General features: G+C 53.2%; 1 protein-coding gene across 1 annotated transcript; it reads right to left on the reverse strand.

Moving 5' to 3' along the window:
- Positions 1-272: 272 nt before the first annotated feature.
- DRC7 (dynein regulatory complex subunit 7) lies at positions 273-18785 on the reverse strand (the record flags this gene model as incomplete). Its single annotated transcript, XM_082607235.1, has 17 exons — positions 273-574; positions 668-807; positions 1404-1598; positions 2710-2820; positions 2908-3018; positions 3747-3962; positions 4958-5178; positions 6148-6276; positions 6466-6594; positions 7458-7530; positions 10197-10325; positions 12831-13049; positions 13904-14059; positions 15751-15945; positions 16641-16766; positions 17795-17969; positions 18607-18785. 17 exons carry the CDS (start codon positions 18783-18785, stop codon positions 481-483), a joined length of 2598 nt encoding a protein of 865 aa, XP_082463361.1. The 3' UTR covers positions 273-480.
- Between the last annotated feature and the right edge of the window lie 4661 nt (positions 18786-23446).

Consider the following 23446-nt stretch of genomic DNA (forward strand, 5'->3'; position numbering starts at 1 on the left):
CACCACCACCATGGCTAGGGTGGCCCAGCTCACAGACTAGGAATGGCAAGCCCAAGGTGTGTGCCCCAGAACTTGGGGTCTTGACACTAGACTGCAAGGGACTGGATCCCAGCGCCTCTTCTTATCAGCCACTAATCAGCCATCTGTGAAATGGGGATGGCATTGCTGTATTAAATAAGACTTATAAAGGTGGTCCCAGGACATAGATAAAGAAGGGAAGGAGAAAAAGGCTGGTGCTGGGGCCTGTGAACCATGAGGTACAAATGGCAAATTACAAGTGTTTATTCACAGGAAAATCAGGAGAAGCAGGAACAGATGGCTGCAGGGAGGTGGCGTGGCAGCGAGGCCAGCTGCCCAAGTGGATGGTCATTAGCTGGGCATAGGGAGCACGTGGGCCAGGCTTTGGGGGAGGTTTCTTTCTCTGGCAGCTTCACTGAGGCCTCAGGAGGGGAGGACCACAGGTGTGGGGACTGAGAAGCATCAAACGAAGACTTGCAGTAACTCCACCAGGCGTGGGTCCTTGTAGAGCTTTTCTTCCAGAGCCAGGTACTTCAGTGGGGCCAGCTCCTTGTGTCTGAAGTCGGGGGAGGAACGAGAGGTGGTGAGGGGTTACAAAGCTAGTGCTCCAGGCTCCTAGTGGGTCCTCTCAGCTTCTCGGTCTCCTCACCGATTGAGCCGCTGCTCCAGGATGCGGATGCGGAACATGGCCTGAGAGCAGTAACTCAGGTACAAGGCTTCATCCTCGGGCGTCAGGGTCACCTGGTTCTCCTGATACCACTGCTGCTGCTTCTGCAGCTCCTGGGTCTCCTGTGGGCACAGGGAAGAGAGAGCAGGAGGGCTGATGACGACTGACTCTTAGCCAGGCTGCAGGCTGAAATCCCTACAAGGGTCGGCCCCGCTACCCCTACTGACAGGAGCCAGAGAAGCACAGGCCTGGAGCCACTGGGATCTTGTTTAGAGGGATATCATGTCCACGAGGTTAGAGCAGGGGTCAAGACTGAGTCATGTGACTGGTCAAGGTACATTTTCAGAGCTTCCAATTTGTTGTCTGCAAAACCCACCCCACCGCCACAGAGCTCTTTGTGAGGATTAAGTTAGAGAATGCACGGGAACTGCGTGGTGTGTACCTGACCAACAGAAATGGGTCAAGGACTAGGAGCTGTTATAAGGCTCCATCCATCCACCCACCGCTCCCTCCCTCCCTCCATCCATCCACCCTTCCACCCAATGAACAGGTGTGAGGAAGGACAGCTCGGTCATTTGGACACACCCCAAGCACTGACATCCTCCCCCTGCCCCGACTAGTCCCTCACAAGTCTGTGAGACGGTGAGCAAACAGCCCTGGGCCCATTTTCTGGTTGAGGATGCTGAGGTCCCCTCCCCTGCCAGGGCCCTGGCTGCACCTTTTCAAACCGGGCCTGGATGAGGTTGGCCTTGTCGATGAGCCGCTGCTTGAAGTCATTGAGGCACTCATCCTTGAGGCGCACGGCCTGCCAGCGCGTCAGCTTCTCTCCCGGGGGGAGCTGTGCCAGAAACGGGGCCAGGTAGTCCAGCTGGGCCTCCGCCTGCCACAGGTGCTCCTCGTGCATCACGCGCTCCTGTGGAGAGGGGGCCGGGGAGGGAGTCCTCTTCATCAATGTGTGACCACACAAAACCAGGCCTCAAACCCAGAAGTGCTTGAGGCCTCAGAGGGGCCTGTGCTGTCTCTTGTGGCCGTGATTATTGATAACAGCCAACTCTCGTGTCTTAAGTGAATTCACGTGTCTCTACTTGAACCCCAGAACATACCCAACCCTCAGCAGATGCTTGCTCAGTAAATGGTAATAAAGAGTGGTTGTTAATGATGTTAAATCAAAAGCTGCTGGTGAGGGCTTCCTTGGTGGTGCAGTGGTTGAGAGTCCGCCTGCCGATGCAGGAGACACGGGTTCATGCCCCGGTTCGGGAAGATCCCACATGCCGGGAGCGGCTGGGTCCGTGAGCCATGGCCGCTGAGCCTGTGTGTCCGGAGCCTGTGCTCCACAACGGGAGAGGCCACAACAGTGAGAGGCCCGCGTACCGCAAAAAAAAAAACAAAACAAAAAAACCTGCTGGTGAGTCCCTTTTTCTCTTCCACCCTGGGGCCTTATCTATGTCCCGTGTCGGCAGTCAGGGGCCAGTGAAGTTGGAGATGTGGGGGCTGATGCCCAGCCCTGGGAGTCTGAGAATCAGACATCTGATGCCCTGTCGTGTCTCGCCAACTTCAACCAATTGGTTAGTGAAGGGGATTTAGAAGCTGGCCTCGAAAACCAAGCTGGGTCTTGCAACCTGAGGCGGTAACGTGAACGCCCTATGCGCAGGGGTCAGATAACTCAGGCCTGTGGCCAGAGTCAGCTCGCGAGGGCTACTGGCCCAGGTCACGACCTCCAGGGGAGCCCCAGGTGGAGGTGGGCACACATATTTCATTAATTCCTCGTGCAGTAGAGGTCTTGGCTTGGCCACAGCCCCTGGAAGTGGGGGAGACCTGGCTTGCATCCTGAGTGCTCTTTGGGGTAACCCATGGAAATGGTCAGCTCAGCAGCAAGGACGACCACCATGGTTTGATAACTTCATCCCCTATAAAGGGCTTTCCGGAAGAATCCCTGATCATCCTCAGCACCTTGGAGGCGACGGAGTGTGGCTGGGGGAGGGGTCCAGGGAAAGCCAGGGCCTGGGCCAGGGAGCAAGGCTTACCATGGCCTCCCGATACTCCTTGCTCTTCTCGTTGCGCTTGGTGTCGTAGATGGAGATGGTCAGCGCATGCGCCTCCTCCTCTTCCTCCCGAAGCTTCAGGATCTTCAGCACCTGAATTGGGAAGTGGGGCAGGACGTGGTGAAGACACACCCCCACCCCTGACACCTCCCATCTGCCCACTCTCCCTTGGGATCCGACCTCCAACTCTGACTCCCAAGCCCGATGCCTGGCCAACTTCTCCTCGTTCTTCAGCTTCATCATGGCCTCATACTGGTAGAGAAGCTTCTTGGTGTGCTCCATGGGCTCCACCTGGAACAACCACCACAGTGACATGGAGAAGCAGCAATGGCTGGGGTTGTAGGCAGATTCTGGAGCCAGACCTCCTGGGTTCAAATCCTCCCCTGCCGTTTTCTAGCTGTGCAAACTAAAGGAAGTTGCTTAACCTCTCTGGGCCTGTTTCTTTCTTTTCTTTTCTTTTCTTTTCTTTTTTTGTGCCATGGCATGAGGGATCTTAGTTCTCCGACCAGGGATCGAATCTGTACCCCCAGCAGTGGAAGCGCAGCATCCTAACCACTGGGACTGCCAGGGAATTCCCCTCCCCTGGGCCTGTTTCTTCATCTATAAAAACACAGCTAATAATAAAAGAGGAACTGGAGACTCAGAGGGGCTAAGGAGTGTGCCAGGAGAGTGAGAATCTGAACCAGGAAAACCAGCCCCATGGAGGTGGTGAGATCTACTCCAGCCTTGGTCCCAGGATCTGCTCTCGCCCAGGACTGGGGGGTAGGGACAATGAGTAGTCGAGGCCAGCTGGGTTGTCTTTCTTGGTGGAAAAGAGGAAGATTTTCAGAGGCGCTCAAAGAGAAGTATCCCAGATGGGAGCTCTTGATTTTCCCAAGGGGCAGAGATGAATTTCCAGGCTGGGAACCAGGACTTTCTATCCCAGTTCTCCCAAGTTGCTGGGACAGGACAGAGGGCCCCAGGGCTCTCTCCTCACCCCACCCCCACCTGCCCCTGCCCGCCATGGCCCCCAGGCACACCTCAAAGCTGAGACACATGTCAGGCATCATGATGATCTTGTTGCCCTTGCTGTCCCCTTCCGTGCGCCACAGGAACTCACGCTTGGAGGCCGTGATGTGGTCCTCGCGGCAGTGGTAGCGCAGCTGGACGCGCTCCTCCAGGATCAGAAACACGCGCTCTGCCACGTCTTCACCCGCAGGCTTCGCAGGGTTGCGGAAGAATCGCTCTGTGATTTTCTGGCAGGCCAGAACATGCGTAGGATGGGAGGTGGGAAGGGATTTCCGTGCCTGACCCGACGACAGGAGCAAAGGACACTCAGGGATGCTGGGGTCTGGGGTCATTTGGGGGGGTCATGTGGAATAACCCCTCCCAGCTAAACAATGGCTCTCAAGGCCCCAGGGGTTCTCGGTGTCTGGCCACTCCAGCCCTGGATGGTGCTGGATTTCTTCTCTAGCTCCCTCCACAAGATGGGGAGCTCACCACCTTTGCAGGCAGCCTGCTCTATAGCTAGACATCCCTTACTGCTAGAAAGAGCTTCTTTGCTATTCAGACATTAAACATAGGTTGCAAATAATTTATAATGATATGGAGAAAAACATCTCACATTTTAATGTTAAGAGGGTGATACAGGAATTCTACCTACACACACACACACACACACACACACACAAATCTTAAGTTAGAAAAGATTCTCAAAACCAAACCTATTAATATGTGGTAATATCTGAGAGCTGGCATTCTGAGATATTTTTACTTTTTACATGTTTTCTAAATGTTTAGTCACGAGTGTGTTTGTTTTTTTTTTTTTTTTTGCGATACGCGGGCCTCTCACTGCCGCGGCCTCTCCCATTGCGGAGCACAGGCTCCGGACGCGCAGGCTCAGCGGCCATGGCTCACGGGCCCAGCCACTCCGCGGCACGTGGGATCCTCCCGGACCAGGGCACAAACCTGTGTCCCCCGCATCGGCAGGCGGACCCTCAACCACTGCACCACCAGGGAAGCCCACGAGTGTGTATTTTTTATAACAGTAAGGAAATAATACCTCCCTGGCCCAGCGGCTGAGGGGACCGTCTGGCATCAGACAGACCTGAGACCGTGTGTTTGGTAAAACTGGAAAGGTCGCTCAGTAAAGAAGTTTCCCCAGAGGGAGTCAGGGCTGTTCCCCTCCAGGGGTAATCTTGGCCCACCAGAGGGGGCGGGCACCCTGTCCCCAGGCCCACCGAGTGCTCACCACCATGGGCCGGGGGTTTGACTCTGCACTGTTCAGAGCCAACTTCTTGATCCGGGGCCCGAAATTGACTTGGCGGTAGGAGAGGAGGTCGGGCCGCCCTTGGTAGTACTCCGTCATTGTCCTGGGCATCTCCTCCCGTTTGATCAGGCCATCCACGCGGGCCGTTTCATAAAACTCCATGACGCGGTCCATCTCGGGTTGCATGGACGTGTATGAGTGCACTGCCGGGAGAGGGATCGTGGAGAGGGCTGGGTGAGCACTAGGAGCTCTGGCCCCTGGCTTGATAACCCAACCCCAGGCCCCAGGGAGGAGCGTTAGTATGTAACCAGTGCCCTAGTGCTGGGTATTCAGGCTGCTTCCAACTTTTTTGCTATGATCAACACCATGATGAACGTCTGCAGTTTGCATTTTTTGTCCTTGCCTGCTATTTGCTGAGCAGTAGAACTGCTGGTCAAAAAGCCTACATATTTTAAAGCTATTATTGATTGTTTTGCCCAACTGCTCTCCAGAAAAGTGTGCCAGTTTGCTGTCATACCAGCAGTGACAGGGATTCACTTTTTCACACCTGGTAGGACCATTTGTTTTCATCTTTTCCAACATAAGCGTTGTAAGATGGTCCCTTATTGATTTAGTTTCTTTCTTTCTTTCTTTTTTTAAATTTCAACCACCAAGCAAGGTTGGTTATGTTTTTAGATGTATATTGACCCTATGTTTTTCTTTGTGACTTCTTGGATCAGGTTGTTAATTCCCAGGACATGTTCTTCCCTCCCTTCCCGGCCTCCTGGGCTCATGGCCGTGTCTGCACCTCCATACTTCTGCCCTCTGCATCAGTCTTGTGGGGATACTTGTTGGTTTTCTTGCTCAGCATCCTAACCCCTGTAAATGTGGCCCCCACTGGGTGCACGATCCCAGCCACAGCATAGGCTGCAGCCCTGCTTTGCCTTTCCTGGAAGAACCCCGTCAACGTTTCCTCGGATTTTCTGTGTTTCCCCTTACCTCCCACGTGTCTGCTTTGCTTTGGGAGGCGGGGGCCCTTTCTGTTGCTTGCCGCCCAAGAACCCTGTCAATATGTGGATACTGGTTCCTCCCACTACATGCCAGCTGCATGGAGGCTGCATGGAGGTGCTCTAAGGAGCACGTGAGGCCCCCAACCTGGGCACCTAGCTGGCCTAGCAGTGGGGTCTACATACCACGCAGAGCCTGGGGGTGGCCCGGCTTGAAGTAGTCGATGTTCAGGCCTGTGACCTTGTTTATGTGCTTCAGCTCCAGCATATCCTCCCGGTTCTGGAACCACTCCTTTATCTCCAAAGTCTTGGTACCTGTAGGGCCCAATGCATGCTTAAAGCAGCCAGGCCAGCTCCCTCAGCCTCCATCCCACCGCTCCCAGCACACGGAGGCCAGCAGGGCCCCCACTCACACCAAGAGAGGGGCAGTGACATGACCGAGGTCACGTGGCATGTTGGGGGACCCAGCTCTCCTGCTCCCCGCAGCCAGGGCTGCCCCCTTACACTCCAAGTCCTCGTAGGTGGTGAGGCGGCACACGAGGCCGTTGTTGTTGAGGTACGGGGCCCACTTCTCCAGCCTTGCCCTCTTGTACTGTATCACCTTCTTCCCGTTTGGGCAGCGGGTCTCGAACGCTGCAGACACAGAGTGGGCTGGGGTCCTTCCTCCCCAGATCGGGGGAAGGGAGGGCCAGCCCCCCCAGCCCCCCAGCCACTCATCAGCCTCTGTGCACTGTGCTGTCTGCAAGGCTCCTCCAGCCCTCACACCTGCTCCATGGAGGCACAGGAAGAGTCACCAGGGGTGGCTCCTGCCCTGGAGGAGATCTCAGCTTGAGCCTGACCACACCGCACTCTCACTGCCAGGCCTTGGCTGGAAACACCATCCCCTCCTGCCCTTACTGGGCTGACTTCTTCTGATCCCTTAAAACTTAGTTCCCATGACCTCTCCTCCCAGAAGCCCTTTCTGCCCCCCACCCCAGCCTCCAACCCCCTGGGTTCCCATGACACCCTCTTTACCCCTTCCTACCCTGTTGGGATGGCCTGGGCCCTCCCCGTGGGTCTAGGCACTTCCACACGGGAACCTCAGCAGCCAGCAGAGGTTGGCATGGGGCACAAGCGTGCCTGTCTCCCTGCTTTCCCTGCCTGCCCCTTTTTGGTCCTGAGACCCCCTGTGCCCTCTGGGTACTGTGCACAGTCTCCTCCTGGCAGAGTGGGGTGAGGGATGGGAACGGCTGTGTCCTGGTCCTTGGTCCTCCGTCACCGGCCACACTCCATCATCCTGGGTGAGTTAACTGAGCCCTGTCCTGTATGCCACACTGGGGTCAGGCCCCAGGCTGCAGAGCTGAGTGCGTATGTTGAGAAGGAAGAAATGAAGAGGTTGCAGCAGAAAGCAGGCCATGGGGGCGGAAATGAGGGACCAAGGTAGCCTCTGCTGGTATACCCCTGTCTAGTTGCCACAGACATCCCCAGAAGCCCGGAAACCAGTGAAGGTGCAATACCTTCTGGGGAGATCTCAATCTGCTCCACCCACGAGCCCGGCATGTCGAAGCTCTTATCCTCATCTTCCTTGCCCTGTTGGGAGAAGTGGGGTTGGGATGGTGGTTCTGATCAGGGCTGGGCCGTGGAGCCGAAGTTACGGTCAGAGCCTCTGCCTCATCTCCCAGGGCCAAGCCGGGGTGGCTCGTCAGCTCCCCAAGGGGAGCCCAGAGGTCTCGAGCAGTTCTGACCTGGCTTGACCTGAGACAGGGGGGAGAGGAGGAGTCAGCTCCTCCCTGTACCCACCTGGTGCCCGGTGAGGACAGCAACACCCTGCCCTGCATGCCCCACCTTCCCTCTGTCAACAGAGGCACGAGGAAAGCCACAGGCCCTTCATTAAAACTGAGGCTCGGGCTTCCCTGGTGGCGCAGTGGTTGAGAATCTGCCTGCCAGTGCAGGGGACGCGGCTTTGAGCCTTGGTCTGGGAAGATCCCACATGCCGCGGAGCAACTAGACCCGTGAGCCACAACTACTGAGCCTGCGCGTCTGGAGCCTGTGCTCCGCAACAAGAGAGGCCACGATAGTGAGAGGCCCGCGCACCGCGATGAAGAGTGGCCCCCATTCGCCGCAACTAGAGAAAGCCCTCACACAGAAACGAAGATAAACACAGCCATAAATAAATAAATAAAATTTAAAAAACAAACAAACTGAGGCTCAAAGCAGTTAAGGGACTTGCCCAGGACCCCTAAGCCTCAGTTTTCTAACTGTAAACTGAACCCCTTGGGAGGATTGACTGATAAATGTACATAAGGGTTTGGGACACTGCCTGGCTGCCCTTATTGTTTTTTTTTTCTTTTTGAGCCTAGTTTCCCCATCTGGCAAATAAGGCCTTGTCTAGACAAATGGTCCTCAGGTTAGGTAACCACAGAAACTTGGATAAGATTTTCTCAATTTAAAACTTTTCTCTGCACCAAATTGCTCAGACCTCTGATGCCTGCTCAGCTAATCTGTTCACATTTTGAGGCCAGCAGGGGGCGCCAGTGCCCCAGGATTTACTGCACAGGGGAGGAGGCTCTCTGGTCTCCAGAGACGAGGACGCTGGCAACACTCAACACCATGTGCAGGTGGGTCTACACAGCTGTGCCAAGCACGTCACACCAGTGGTCTCACTTTGTCCTCAAGCAGTCCCAGGAGGTAGAACAGAACCACCTTTGAGAACCCAGACTTGGGAGCCAGACTGTCAAATCCCAGGTTCAAATCCCAGTTCTGTCACTTACTGCCTGTGTAACTTTGGGTACGTTACTTCACCCCTCTGTGTGTAAGTCTTCCTATCAGTAAAATGGGACATGATAATACTAGTACCCACCTCGCCGGGCAGTTGTGAAGATTTAGACAAGTTAATTTAAGTTAAGCACCTACTGGCACTGAGAAAGGGGCATATGCGTGTTACCTATGGGCTGCATTGTGTCCCCTCAAAATTCACACGTCCTAACACCCAGCACCCCAGAATGTGACTATATTTGGAGATAGGATCTTTTTTTTTCTTTTTTTTTTTTTTATAAACATTTATTTTTGGCATCATTGCTGCACGCGGGCTTTCTCTAGTTGCGGCGAGCAGGGGCTGCTCTTCAATGTGGTGCACAGGCTTCTCATTGCAGTGGCCTCTCCTGTTGTGGAGCACAGGCTCTAGGAGAACGGGCTTCAGCAGTTGTGGCACGTGGGCTTAGTTGCTCCGCAGCATATGGGATCTTTCCGGACTAGGCCTTGAACCCATGTCCCCTGCATCGGCAGGCGGATTCTTAACCACTGCGCCACCAGGGAAATCCGTGGAGATAGGATCTTTAAAGAGGTAATTAAGTTAAACTAAGGTCATTAGGTTGGGCCCTAATCCAATACGACTGGTGTCCTTATAAGAAGAAGAGATTAAAACACAGACACGCACAGAGGGAAGAGGCTGAGGACACAGGGAGAAGGCACCATCTACAAGCCAAGGAGAAACCAACCCTGCCGACACCTTGACTTCCAGTCTCCAGGGCTGTGAGAAAATAAATTCCTATTGCTTAAGCCACCCAGTCTGTGGTACTTTGTTATGGCAATTCTAGCAAATGAATACATCACTTATTACTACCATGAATGTAACCAAACCCACTCCCCCATTTCACATGCAGACGCTGAAACTGAAGCTTCCAACATTTAGGAAGTTTGCCCAAGATGTCAGAGCCAATAGTGAAGGCCTCTGGACCCCTGACTTCCACGCACAGGGCCTCATGCAGACCTGCCTGACGGCCCCTGACTAGGAGATCAGAGATGACCAGGCCAATGACCTTCTGGGCTGATAGGATGAACAAGAAAGGCCTGGAAGTGTGTGTGGAGGATCATGGTGACCACGCAGGAAAGGCCTGGATGTGAGGAAAGGCTGGCCCTGGGGCTCCCCTGGCTTGTGGAGAGGGTCTTATCGCCCTCCTCCAAGGGGCATGTTCTCTAGGCGCAGGGCAACCCCTGAATGCAAGTCCCAGCCCTCCTCTGCACCACTGGGGGGTCCTGGGCAGGTCACTGGACCTGTCTGGGCCTCAGTCTGCCCATCTGTAAAATGAGGGCATGGCCCAGGCCCTTCTGCTTTGAGGAATCTATCATTGGTCTATGTGGACTGCCCCCCAACGCAATACCCATACATGTCGTGGGGACATGTGTCAGGCTGGCCCGAAGCAAAACAGGGTGTCAAGTCCCCTCCACTCTCCGGCCTCCACCCCTCAGAAGCTCACCAGATTTTCCGCATCATCGTCATCGTTCATCCCGTCGTCCTCCTCCTCAGTCAGGGACAGGAGAGGCTTGTCGGTCCCCAAGAGCAGGTACTCCCACCTCACAGGGTCTCCCAGGTCAAAGACCAGGTCCTGGTGGAGGAGGGGATTGCTGAGAGCCCCCCCACAGTCACCACGCCCCCTCCTGCTCCATGGGGGGCAGGGAACAGCCACGCCTGGGGGGAGAAGGCACCAGGCTGGGTCTCAGGGGAGCAGAATGTGGCTCCAGGCCACCTCTGAGAGTCCACACCTGCCCTCCTCATCCCCACAGGGAGACCGAGGCCCCAGCGGGGCTGGGACTCCCTTCCTGTGTTGGTCTCTGTGAGAGACTTGGAAACTCTCTGGCCTGGGATGGCCTGGATGTGGAGGTCAGTCTACATTGTCGGGGGACAGTGGCACCCGGGCCGTGTTTAGAGCAAACGCAAGCCAGAGAGATTGTACAGGCAGGGAAATGGCAGGTTTGAAAACACAGCCTCCTCATCGTTCTCACCCCCACCCCGTGTCAGCGGGAAGGGAACTAGACAGGCACGCAGAAGAGGGAAGTGCGAACTTCTCCTCCCTGGTGTGGGTCCTTCACCTCTTTTCAGTCCAGCCCACCTGAGCCTGGGCTCACCTGCAAAATAACTCCCAGCAGGTGGGGAGCACCCTATCCCCGTCTACCTCCCCGGGGTGGTATGCCCCCGCTCCCAACTCCAAGATGGAAGCTGCCCACAATGGTTTCAACATGAAGCTCCCCTGACGCCAGTCCTAATCCTAGTCCTCACTGTCCTGAGTCCTGGAGGGCTCAGCTGGGAGGTGGGAGGGGTACACGATGGGGGAGACGGAGTGAGGGAAAGAACTGCTTGTAGATTTAACAGCCGATAGTCCAGGCTTCATGCAGAGCAATCAAATTACACAGATGTTTGAATTTCTTAAAATCATGTTCTCCATTCTGTCACTTTTTTTTTTGGCTGCACCGTGGGGCTTGTGGGATCTTAGTTCCCCGACCAGGGATTGAACCTGGGCCCTCAGTAATGAAAGCTCGGAGTCCCAAGCACTGGACAGCCAGGGAATTCCCCATTCTGTCACTTTTGTAAGTAGTAAGCAGTAGTTAGATGTTTTACTGCTTTATCTTAAAGTTCTATCTCTATAGAAAAAGCATAAACGAAGGGACAACTACGACATCCCAGTCTCTGAGTGGTGCCTCACTCCAAGGCCATTTCAGGGTTCTTTGAAGGGGACTCCCCTGGCAGTCCAGTGATTAAGACTCCGTGCTTCCAATGACGGGGGAGCGGTTTCAATCCGTGGTCAGGGAACTAAGATCCCACATGCCACGTGGCGTGGTCAAAAAATAAATTAGGAAGAAAAAAAATCAAGGTTCTTTGAAGGAACAAAGCAACCGCTCCTGTGCTCATGGGGCAGTAAAAGTGACAGCCATTGTCACGTCTCTTTCTTCGTGCCCTCACTTGGTGGTGCAGTACTGCCCCTCTGGCCTCACTTTCCCACCAGGCCACACTTCCATCTTCATCTCATAACTTCTGTTATCCCTGATATAAATTTCCTCCACCTGACACTGGTACAGGGTGTGCTGTGGGGAGGCTGAAGGAACTTCCACCCAGAAGAGGGCCAAAGGAGGGCTGCAGCAGCCTGCGAAGGGCCGTTATCCCTCAGCGGGCTCTGACCACTGTGGCAGCTATGAGCTTGGGCTCTGGGGGAGGGGGTCTGGGCTCTGCCCCATCTGTGTGGTGAGGAAGACGTTCTTTCTCTAAAATGAAAGTAACGCTAGCTAACCTTTACTGAGCAGCATGGGATTATTCTAAGCACCTACCGAATGTTTTTTTCCACAGCCCTGTGAGGTCGTTGAGGACTGGGCCACCCTGGACTCAGGGGCTCAGGGAGGCTGGGGGCTGGCTGTGTCTCCTTCGCTGAAGGCAGATGCATCTGAACGGGTATCAAATCTGCCCGCCTCCCACACGGGGGCGACAGCAGCCCCTTGGAGGTGTTCACTCCGGTACAGGGGGCGAGGGGCCCAGGATCTACCTTTGGGAAACTGGCCTGGTTGTAAATGGAGGACCTTGGAAATAACAAAAGAGCACAGGACTTGGTGCCTGGAGCCTGCCTCTCTTTTGATTTGCATACAGCTCAATGAATTTCCATAAATTGGGTGCACCCAGGTTCCCTGCCCCCGGATCAAGAAATAGAACATTGTCCAGAACCCCAGAAAGTCCCCTGGTATCCAGTTACAACCTCCCTCCAACTGTGTGCACGTATTTTCAACTTCTGTAAATGGCACTGAGTTTTTTATACACATGTATGTATGGAAATTCATTGAGCTGGACGTGTAGGATGAGTGCACTTTCCTGCATGTGTATTGCACTTCAATACAACATTTAAAAAAAATCAAATGAACTAACAATCCACATTTTATAAGAATATACAAACCAAAAGAACAACAATAATCATATTGAAACGATTATGTATGGGCAAAGGAGTGGGCCCTGGGTGCTCAGCTACAGGGAAAGTCCAAAGCCCTCCTGGTCTGGTGGCCAGATCTCCCCACAGGTCACACCTGCCTTCACCCACTGTGCCTGCCATACCCGCCCAGGCCCCGCCCAGCACCTTGCAGCAGTTCCAACAGTCCTGCATGTTGACCCAGTAGTTCTTGTGGCTCCAGAGGCTCTCTATTCCCAGGAAGTGGTCGTCTTGGGTGCTGTAGCTGCGTGCAGTGAACGGCTCAATGAAAAAGTTCTCGGGCACCTCACGTTTCCCCGACAACACCAGGACCCAGGAGTGTACCCGCAGGCCGTGCAGGGGGTCGGTCTTTGCACTCTCCTGCTCCTGCATGGAAAAGGTGGGTGACCATGAGCCAGATGGATGGGAAGGGGGCCATCAGGGGCCCAAACATCTCCCTGTGGCTGGGGAACTGGCGAGAGGACTGAATGCTGATCCACACCGCACTGTTGGCTGGCTCTGTGACCTTGAGGACATCACCCCACCTCTGAACCTATTTTCTTATCAATAAAATGGGAGGATCTGACTCAATCTGTGGTTTACAAACTTGACCTTTCAGAGCTCTAGGGTATCTGGGATTTACTAGCTTTCCATGTTGTGATTCTGAGTGAGATTTCATCCAAAGAAAGATAGAGGGACACCATGTGGCTTCATTGTCTGCATCCCTCTGGGAAAAGGGTCACTGTGCCATGTTTATTATTGCATCCCCAGGGCCCGGACCAGAGTAGACCCTCAATAAATACTATATGGAAGGAAAGGAAAGAAGGGAGGGAGGAAAAATAGGTGAGAGGGACGATGAGAGTGTGGGTGGATAGAAGGAGACATTGGAGGATGGATGGATGGATGGAAGGAAGGATGGGAGAATGGATGTAGAGTGTATGTAGGTAAATCTTCAGTGAGTCTGAACAAGGACACCAGAACTGCACAGCATAAGATGAGTTGCTTCAGGCGGCAGAGCTCTCTGATGTTAGAGCTCTATCACCAGAAGCTGGCTGACTACACTGGGGATTCCCATGAGGCCGGGCAGAGATGGGGGGTGGTGGAAGGTTGGAGGAGGGGATTTGGACCTGGGGGCCCATAAACACATCCCTGCGTGACCCGTGTCTGTTTCCCCATTCCCAGCAACCCCCCCCACCCTGGAGCTGAGTTCAAGGGTTGAGGGCTGAGGACGGCGGACCCACCTCGAGGCGCTCCCCCTGCTTCAGCCGCTTCTCCGCCTCGGCCTTGACTGCCTCCTGCCTTTTAATCTCCTGCTCCCGTTCAAACCTGCTTGTCAGGTCCCTGGGCGGTTTGACGGCGTACTTCTTAGGTGGTGCCTTTTCCTCCTCCTTGACCACCTGTCACCCAACGAGAGGAAAAGGATCAGTAGCCCTTAGTGGCCCGCCTGCACAGCTGCCCCTGGAGCCTGCTGGCTTCCTGACCCTGAATGTAGAAAGAGCCTCAGCTCCAGACCTGTGACCATGGGCCAGTCCTCCCACTTCCCTAACCACAGGCTCTTCTGCAAAAGTCACTGAGAATAATGAGAACATTTTCCCCAGGGTTATTCTGACAAGTAAAGACAGGAAAATGTCCGTCTGAGCTGCCCATCCGGGTAGGAGCTCAGGAAATGTGATTTTCCCTCTTCATTCCCCACGGCCTAGACTAGCTACGATCTGGATCTGATCTAGAAAGTGGGGCAAATTGCCCGGAGTCAGATTTTTCCAGATTTTGTCACTGCAGGATTTCATATGTGGACTTGAAGTGAGAGTTTACTGGGCTAGGAAGGAGAGCAAAGCCTTTGTGTGTGTGCGTTTGTGTGTGTGTGTGCGCGCACGAGCGCACACGTGTATATAAATGTGCGCTAGGTGGCAAGAAAAATGTCCAGGAAAGGACACCACAGAGGCTGCATAAGGGGGCTTATTATGAGGAAGAAATAGTGAATCTCCATGGTTTAGAGTCAGACAGGCTGGGCCTTAGCTCCCAGGTCCCCATTTACCAGCTATGTGACTTTGGTCACAAAAATTGTTTCATCTCGACACACTCATCTGTAAAAGAGAAGTGATAATTCCTACCATGCAGTGCTATTGAGAGGAGCAACCAAGTCAATGGACATGTGAGTTGTCCATTAGCTATTGTAATCATTTTCATAATTAAAATTTTGGCTAAGAGGCCCGTATGTGAGTTCTCCGGCTTTTGGAGCCAAAAGCAGAGATGGAGCATTTTTGTTCCATCTTTCTTGGGGAGGTGGCCCTGAGAGAGCAGGCAGGGCTCTCACCTGGTACCTCCCCCTCCTTCTCCACCAGACTGCAGCCCCGGGGGCCCCGGGTTCTCACGCAGGTGCAACACAGGTGCATGTGCATCATGCCGGATGCCCCAGGCCCCTGGATCCTCTGCCCTGAGCTGCAGACACCCACTGGGTCTTGACCCTGATCACAGAGTCCTGGAATCAATCCAGTTCACGAAAAGCATTTTCTGCCAGTAGTATGGCTATTTTCCAAATGCAAAGAGATGCTTTTATGATTCCCACAGTTAAATTCACTTAAGAGTGTTGTGTTCACAGCAGCCTCGGGTCATTATGGTGCTCTCAGTCAACTGATATAAAAACACAACCACCACCTGCTGGAGGGCTGGTGAACTTTGTACTGTTAAGAGGTCCTTTCTACCTGGAAGGGGAAATAAAAAGAAGTAAACGTCTGTCTGTTTGTCTGCATTTTCCTTATATGAAAATGGCTGGATGGATTTTTATCAAATGCATAGGATAAATTTGGAAGAATCTGGCTTAAGATATCAGCCATAAGGCATTCACAAATGTGGGGAACACAGTAGCTGAAACTGAGTTACAACAAGGCGAGCGGAGCAGCCAGGTTGGAGACATGGGCTGTGTGTATTAAGATGCCAAAGATGGAGAAATCATCAGTGGTTTGAAATACAAACTCCTGAAGGGCTGCCTGGCGATGGAGCCGGGGCAGGGGCGGAAGCAGCAGGGACAGGTGGCTTTAAGGGTGGCGTGTCTTGCGCGATGCTGAGGGCAGTACAAGCCCGGCCATACCTCCTTGGGCTTCACGGTGAGTGGGCACACCTCTCGAGTCAGGTCCATGTGGCACAGGTCCTGCGAGCCATAGCCGTAGACGCAGTAGGCATCGTAGCCAGCGCCGATGAGCATGGAGCACAGCAGCGTGCTGAAGTCAAAGCAGTTGCCCTCCTGGTACCTGAGCACCATGGTCGAGGAGTACAGGTAGGGGGGCTGGGCACAGCGAGCTGGTCAGCATAGCCACCCGGTTGCCCCCACCCGCCCTCCCTGCTCAGCAAGGGCTGGGTGCCGGGGCCAGGGGGCCGGCTGGGCCCCAGCAGGGCTCCTCCCCTTTGTCAGGTTAGGGAGCCTGTTAAGAAATGGGGTGAAAACCACAGGTCCCGTGTCCATAAAGTGCAATCCAGGTTTGCCTGTAATTGCAAGGGGCCATGGACTTCCTGACGGGAAAGACCGTCTGGGATGTAGAAGCTTCTGGTCTGTTGCTCTCTGATTGGTCATTTTATGCTTTTATTCCAGAGTTACCCTCACCTTTTACCTCCATCCTTCTCTTCTCTCCGTTTCTCAGTTCTCCACTGTGTACACATCCTCATCTCCCTCCCTCCATTCTTAATGAGATTGAGCTGGTCAGAAGCCCAGAGGTGTGACCTTGGACCATGGGCAGCAGGCCCTGCCCTCTCTCTCCTTTCCCACCTCCCGAAGTCCTGAAAGGAAGACTCTGAAGTCAGAAAGAGGCAAAGAAGCCAAAGAGGTGAGAGCCCGGAGGCCAGGCTTGCTGTGTGACCTCAGGCAAGCGACTCTCTCTGCCCAGACAGACTCATGGGCTGTGTCCTGAGGCTGGCCAAACCTCCTTCTCCCCACCTGCCTGGCTTCCCATCTCAGGCCTCAAGGCAGCCCCGGGTGGTGCTTACCGGCTTGAGGGGGTCGGGCAAGGGCACCGGGGACAGGAAGTCTGAGACAAACTGGGCGCAGGTGTCCCAGTTGTAGAGCTCAGGGTAGGGCATCAGTGTGGGCCGGATGGTTGTGCTCACGAACTTCTGCAAAGGGAGAGACCACAGGTCCTGGGGGAGCACTCCACCCGGGAGGAGACCATGGTGCTCCCAGGAGGCCAGGGGCCTTGGGGTGGGGCGGCAGCGGCTCTCTGGCCTCAGGCTCCTCCTCGGTGCCTTGGGAGTTGAAGGAAAGGATCCCTCAAGGCCCTTCTCCCCAGATCTAGAATAACCCTGTGCTGTCCGGGGTGCAGTGATGTGATCACCACCGCCCCACTCGGTGCCGCCAGACCTGCACCACCTCCCGATCCCCCAAGAGCCCCGTGAGGCAGGTCCCGCTGACAGATGAGGAAGCCGAGGCTCTGCGAGGTGAGCTGACTTGCTCAGGTTCACAGTCAGTAGCAGAGCTGGGTCACCCTGGGGCTGGGGGCCAGGCCTCTGGGGTCTCCCTGTGAATTTGAGGAAGGCCCCACCTAAGGGGCAGCCCCGGTGCAGACCCCACTGATGGCAGCAGGGCAGATGCAGGCCTGGGGTTACCAGATCCAGAGGAGAGGGGACTAGGGATCTGGACGGGAATGGCTGAGTTTCAAATGCTGGCAGCTAAGTCCAGGGTGAAAAATCACCAGGTGGGCCAGATAAAACAGTCTGTGAGTCCCTGTCAACCTACGGGCTGCTGCTTTGCAACCCTTGGATTCATCCTCTGCCATGCCATCTACAGGTGGGGAAACTGAGGCCCAGAGAGACTCAGGGATGTGCCCTGGGTCACAGGGCGGGAAGGAAGGAGGCCAGCGCTTGGGTCCCGGCCCATTTTGTCTTATTTCTCGGCTTTTCCCTGCATAGGGCTGGCCTCGGGGGCCAGAGACCACACTGCGTGTCTGGCTGCCCTTAGGCGGGGTGTGCAGGCTCCAAGCCACCACAGGCCCCCAGGGGTGACTCACAGCGGGCCTGCTGGGGCCTGTGGACATTTGAGTTTATATGCTGCCCCTGAAATATAAGCTTTGACCCACGAGAGGTCTGTGCCTGGCCCACCTCCCTCCACCCTCTGCTCTCCAGCCCCTGGCCCTGCCCAGTCTTACAGGCACTTGGCACTCGTTCACTGGGTGCAAGAAGAGGGGCACGCGGTCCGGGCACAGGTGGCTGTACTGGCGGGAGAAGTTGTCTGCCACCTGAAGCAGGTGTTCCTCCTTGGGCGTGTTGCTTTGGTAGGAAAGGGGCAGCTTGGAGATGTCAATAGCGTCCTTGGTAAAAGTCCTGTGTCCGTAAGAGGGGTGGCATCAGTGTGCGTGAGGCTAGGCACGCACACAGGGAGCCCTCCGTCCACCTTAGCTGCCTTCGGCTCTATCCCGTCCTCATTAAATCCTCACAACTACCTAGGAGGGAAGTATCATTCTTATCAGCTGCCCTTTTTTTTTTTTTTTTTTTGCTGTACGCAGGCCTCTCACTGTTGTGGCCTCTCCCGTTGCGGAGCACAGGCTCCAGACGCGCAGGCTCAGCGGCCATGGCTCACGGGCCCAGCCGCTCCGCGGCATGTGGGATCTTCCCAAACCGGGGAACAAATCCGTGTCCCCTGCAGCGGCAGGCGGACTCTCAACCACTGCGCCACCAGGGAAGCCCTCAGCTGCCCTTTTAAACAGATGAGGGAAATGAGGCACAGAGAGTTTCAGTGACTTGCCCAGGGTCACACAGCTAGGGAGGGGCAGAGTGGGGACCTGGACCAGGCAGCCTGAAAGCACAGCCCTCACTCCTAACCACCTCCTTCTATGTCCTGGTCCTGCCTCCCAGCCCAGGTACCACCATTCTGCCCGGCTCTCCCGCTGCCCGGCCCTGGTCTGACTCTCACTGGGGCTGCTGGGCCAAAGCCCCCACCTTCCCCACCCCCGGCACTCACGAGGGCTTCTTCAGGATGGAGACCTCAATCTCCGACAGCTTCCTCTCCAGGTCTCTGAGCATCTCCTGCGTCCTGGTGGTGTCCTCCTTCCGCACCTCCATCGGCCTCATCATTTTCTCGGCCCTCTCGGCCTGCTCGGCCTCCTCCTCCTCCTCCACTCTCTCCTTCAGGACCTCCATCTGCTATGTCTCTGTCTAGAGATGAGGTCTCTGTAGGAGGAATAAGTGCACTCTGAGTGGCCGACTTCAGACCAGGAAGGAACCACCACCATCACCTGTGTCCCTGGGTGGAGGTTTTAGGTGGTTTAGATCAGGAAGGGAGGAGGCGAGTCCCTGCTAAACTTCCTTTCCATCAAGGAGAAAGTCTCCACATGGTGCTAGCACACCTGTAACACCTTTCTGACCTTTGCAAATTGCCCTTTAAATCCTACAACGCAGGTCACAGACTGAGAGCTATTGTCAGCGCAGGAGCAGGTAGCTCAGGCTTACTAACCTTGCTTTGTTTTCTGTATATTTATTCTGCCAGTGACCTTCTCTTTCTGGCAGGTGATGTTAATGCTGTATGGATAACTGTAGTATTATGAAGTTTCCTATTAAATATATTTATGAAGTCCAGTAAGTTTAAATTTAAAGAAAATTATTCATAATAGTAAGGAAAAAAAAAAAAGAGGTAACATCACCAAATTTGGAACACAGAGAGGGCAAGAATGGGGCTGCCATTAAGGCACCTGGATAAGGGGCAGGTGGGAGTGACACAGCCTGCACTCTCCTGGCCAAGCCCTGTGTCATCTCTCAGGGTAGAGGACCTTTGTGTGGCGGGACACACTGAGATACCATATGTGCTTGTGTGCCCTAGGGAAGCCCTTTTCAGAGCCCAGCCTCACTATGGTGGACCAAAGATCCAGTCCCCTTGTAATTTCCGAAGTGATAAGGACACCAGGCGCGTCTTTTTTTCTATTGCGGCAACTCTGGGTGAGCCCCTGGATGGCTCCTGGATGGGGATATGTCACCAGAAAGACCAAGCTGTGATTAGAAGCTTGGAATTTTCAGCCCCTCCCCCATCCTCCAGAGAGGAGAGGAGAGTGGAAATGGAGTTAATAATTGACCAAGCCTACATGAGGAAGCCTCCATAGAATCCCAATAGTAGGGGGTTCAGAGAGCTTCCAGGTTGGGAAGGTGACGTCCTGGGAGGATGACACATCCCAACTCCACAGGGACAGAAGGTCCTGCACTCAGGACCTTCCCAGACCTCTCCCTGTGTATCTCTTCATCTACCTGTCCATTTGTATCCTCTACCATGTCCTTTAATAAACTGGTAAATGTAATTGTTTCCCTGAGTTCTGTGTGCCTCTCTAGCAAACTAACAGAACCCAAGGAGGGAGTCATGGGAACCCCCAAATGGTAGCCAAGCCGGACAGAAGTTGTGGGTAACCTGGGGACCGACTACTTGCCATTGGCATCTGAAGTGGGGTGGGAAGAGGCTTGTGGGACTAAGCCCTTAACCTGGGGGATCTGATGCTATCTCCAAGTAGGTAGTATCAGAATTGAGTTCTGTTGTAGGACACCCAGCTAGTGTCATGGAGAATTGCTTGGTGGGGGAAAAACCTACACAGTTGGTGACCAGAAGTGTCAGAAGTGAAGGGTTCTGTGTGAGTAGTAAAGGAGAAACACAGAAGGTGGGAGACTGAACTGAGTTTTTCCATTACAGACCCTATGAGGCAGATATAATTATAATACCCACTTTGCAGAGGAGAAAATCGAGGCCTAGAGAGGTTAAGTGCTCTGCCTAAGGTCACAGAGCAAGTAAGTACCAGACCTGGGGTTTGAACCTGTATATTTCTGGCTCTGAAACCCATGCACTTACGGGCCTAAAGAGATGGGAAAGTTCTAGAAGGGATGGTTTGTTGGAGGCAGGGCGTGTAAGGAAAGACACAGAAGGGGAGAAGGCCAAGGTGTCAGTGGGCAGAGGGGGACAGCCACTAAGATGGGCCCTGAGCCCAAGGTCACAGAACACCATCATCAGAGGTGGAGCTGGGCCAGAACCTGCAATATTTATTCCTTACACCAGGCTGCCTCATCAGCTACAGCGTAGTTTGGGGAAGGCATTCCTGCCTTACAGTTTCCCCAACTCTGCCCAGAGGCTCTCCCCACCCACAAGCCCTTCCCTGAAACCCCCTCTCCAGCCGTAACCTCCTCCTCCCCGCCCCGCCCCACACACACACGCGCGCGCGTGCGCGCGCTGAAAACTTCCCCAGAAAGTTTGCGGCTGAAAGCCCCCCAGATGGAAGAAGCCCCCTTACCACCAGCACCCACGCCCTCCCCCTGCCAGGCTGCCAGGCAGGGTCCAGCCACCCCAGACCCCTGCTCCCATCTCACCCCTCTGAGGACAGCCTGTACAATCTGTTAGCCCGTCTCCGTGGTAACATCTTTCAAGGCTGACGGCAGGTCCTGGGAGAGGAGGCTTGTGGGAAATGTAGTCTTTTGTCACTACCCAGGTCTGGGTCCGGAAGACCCACTGTGGCACGTCCGTCAGCCAGTGGCGGGCTGGAGCCAGCTTGTGCCAGCTTGCAAGAGCTGATTTTTAAAACTTCAGGAATGTTTGTGAGCCCACTGAAAAACACAGCCATTATTAAAATTTAAATTATAAAAACGTATAAGTAAATAGATTATATTAAAAACAAAGGTAATAAATACTCAAAACTCATCACTTCCTAATTATTTTACTGCATTTTATTATTATCTAAGCTTTTGAGGTCATTTGTGCCTATTGTATCTTTACAACGAAACTATTATGTAAGTGTGAGCTACTCTGAATCTTTTTCCAACTCCAGTGATGTTATATTGATAGCTTAAAATTGGCCATGAGATTATTTACACCACAGAAATTGGCAAATGTTACAGACTAGGCCTTTTTCTCTCATCAGGTAGTTGTTAAACATTTACCAGGACACCACGGCTTCTGTTCCATGCATGGTCAATGTGGCCTTCTTCAAAACAGATGGAAACCAGTGTGGGTCCTGGCATGGCTGCCTGTCATAGTGGACAGAGTCAGGCTCCCTGAGTCTTGGTTCTAGTCCAGGCTGGACCGCTGGTTTAGTATATAACTCATGGGACAGAGAAAACTTATCCATTAGGTTAGTGGCCCATGAAAATGCTTAATCTTAATTTATTTTAAATTCCAAAGAAAAAATGAATAGACTGATAATGAATATATAAGTATGAATCCACCCAGGATTATATTTGTCTTTGTACCAATGCAGTCACAAACTATAATTTTTTCTGTTGTTTTTAAAGGAAAGTGTCCACAAAACTTGTAATGCTGCCTTGTAGCAGGCAGCGGGGTCCAAAGAAATACTGTAGATGTCCTGACAAGGTTATATAGTTGCTGTTATTGGTGAAAATATAGGAATCACCTCATTCTCAATAATAAAGAATAATTTTTTCTTCTGGCTGGAACATTACGTAGTCATGAAAATAAAGTGTGAAGGATAAATTAGACCAAGGGAAATCCCCAGAGAAGGCATGTGGACATCAGTCCTGGAGTTCACCCTGGGATTACCTCTGTGGGGAATTCACCTGGGATGAGGCTAGGAAGGGAAGAGGAAAAGGCAAATGTGATATGTTAGGCTGGTGGAATGGAGGAGAGGCCTCATTGCCCCTTTTTTCCCATGCAATACCTAATTTCCTTTGTAAAATGATGTATTCCCCTTTACCCACTCCCATTCCCTGCCCACATAGACATCATTCTGATGCACTCCCCCCACCAAATGAGCATTCTTTGGCATACTTCTGGTGTTTTTGTGTTAATGATATTGTATTAATACCTCTGTTTCTTACATTTTCACTAAGAACTGTGTGTTTAAGATCCACCCAAGTTGCTGTGTGTCCATGGACCCACAATAATTACCTCTCTACTCTCCCAGCAGTGGACACCCTGCTTTGCCACCAACTCCCATTATCCACAGATAATGCCACACATGTCATCGGTGGAGTCCTTTCTAGACCAGCAAATGTTTCTTTGGGGTAAATAACCAGGAGCGGGATGGTTGGCTCAGCAGCGGCACCTCTTTTCTCCAGGCAGTGAAACCTCCACGCTCTCTACCTCCCACAATGCATGAGGGAGCCTGGTACCCTTGCCCCCACCAGCAGCTGATATTCTCTCCCTTCCTGATGTTTGCCAGTTTCATAGACGTACAATGAGATCTTGCTGTCATTTAACATGCCTCTCTCTGATTATTAATGATTTTAAATGTGTCTTCATGTGCTAATGTGTTAGTTTTAGGCGTTTCCTCCTCTGAAATTGTCTTTTAAAACCTCAGCCCATTTTTCTTTATTGGGGAAGTATGTTGTTTGGATTGCAGGACTTCCAGATGTTAATCCTTGGTTTCAGATACTGCAAATACCTCCCCCCATTCTGTCACATGTCTTCTAACATCGCCCATGGTGACCTTCATTAAACAGAAAACCTTAATTTTGATGTAATTAAATTGATCAGGTTTTGATGTTTTGTGCTTATGAATTTTTGTGAAATCCCTCCTTGCACTTAAGTCACAAAAATATTTTCCTATGTTAACTTTGTAATTTTGCCATCCCATTTAGACCTTTACTCTGCCTGGAGCCCATCTCTGTATGAGGGGTTAAGTAGGGATTTTGTTTTATTATTCCCCATACAATGAGCTAATTTTCCAATACCACCATCAGACCATTCGTCTCTTCTTTGTGATGTCACTCTTGTCGTGCATTAAGTCCCCCAGGTGTACACGAGTCTGCCACTGAGCCCTCTGTTCTGTTCCACTGGTCTTCATGCCTATCCCTGCACAGACTCCATGGTGCATTTACCA

The sequence above is a fragment of the Mesoplodon mirus genome (assembly GCF_964341445.2).
Source record: "Mesoplodon mirus genome assembly, chromosome: 19".
NCBI classification, from domain to species: Eukaryota; Metazoa; Chordata; class Mammalia; order Artiodactyla; family Ziphiidae; genus Mesoplodon; species Mesoplodon mirus.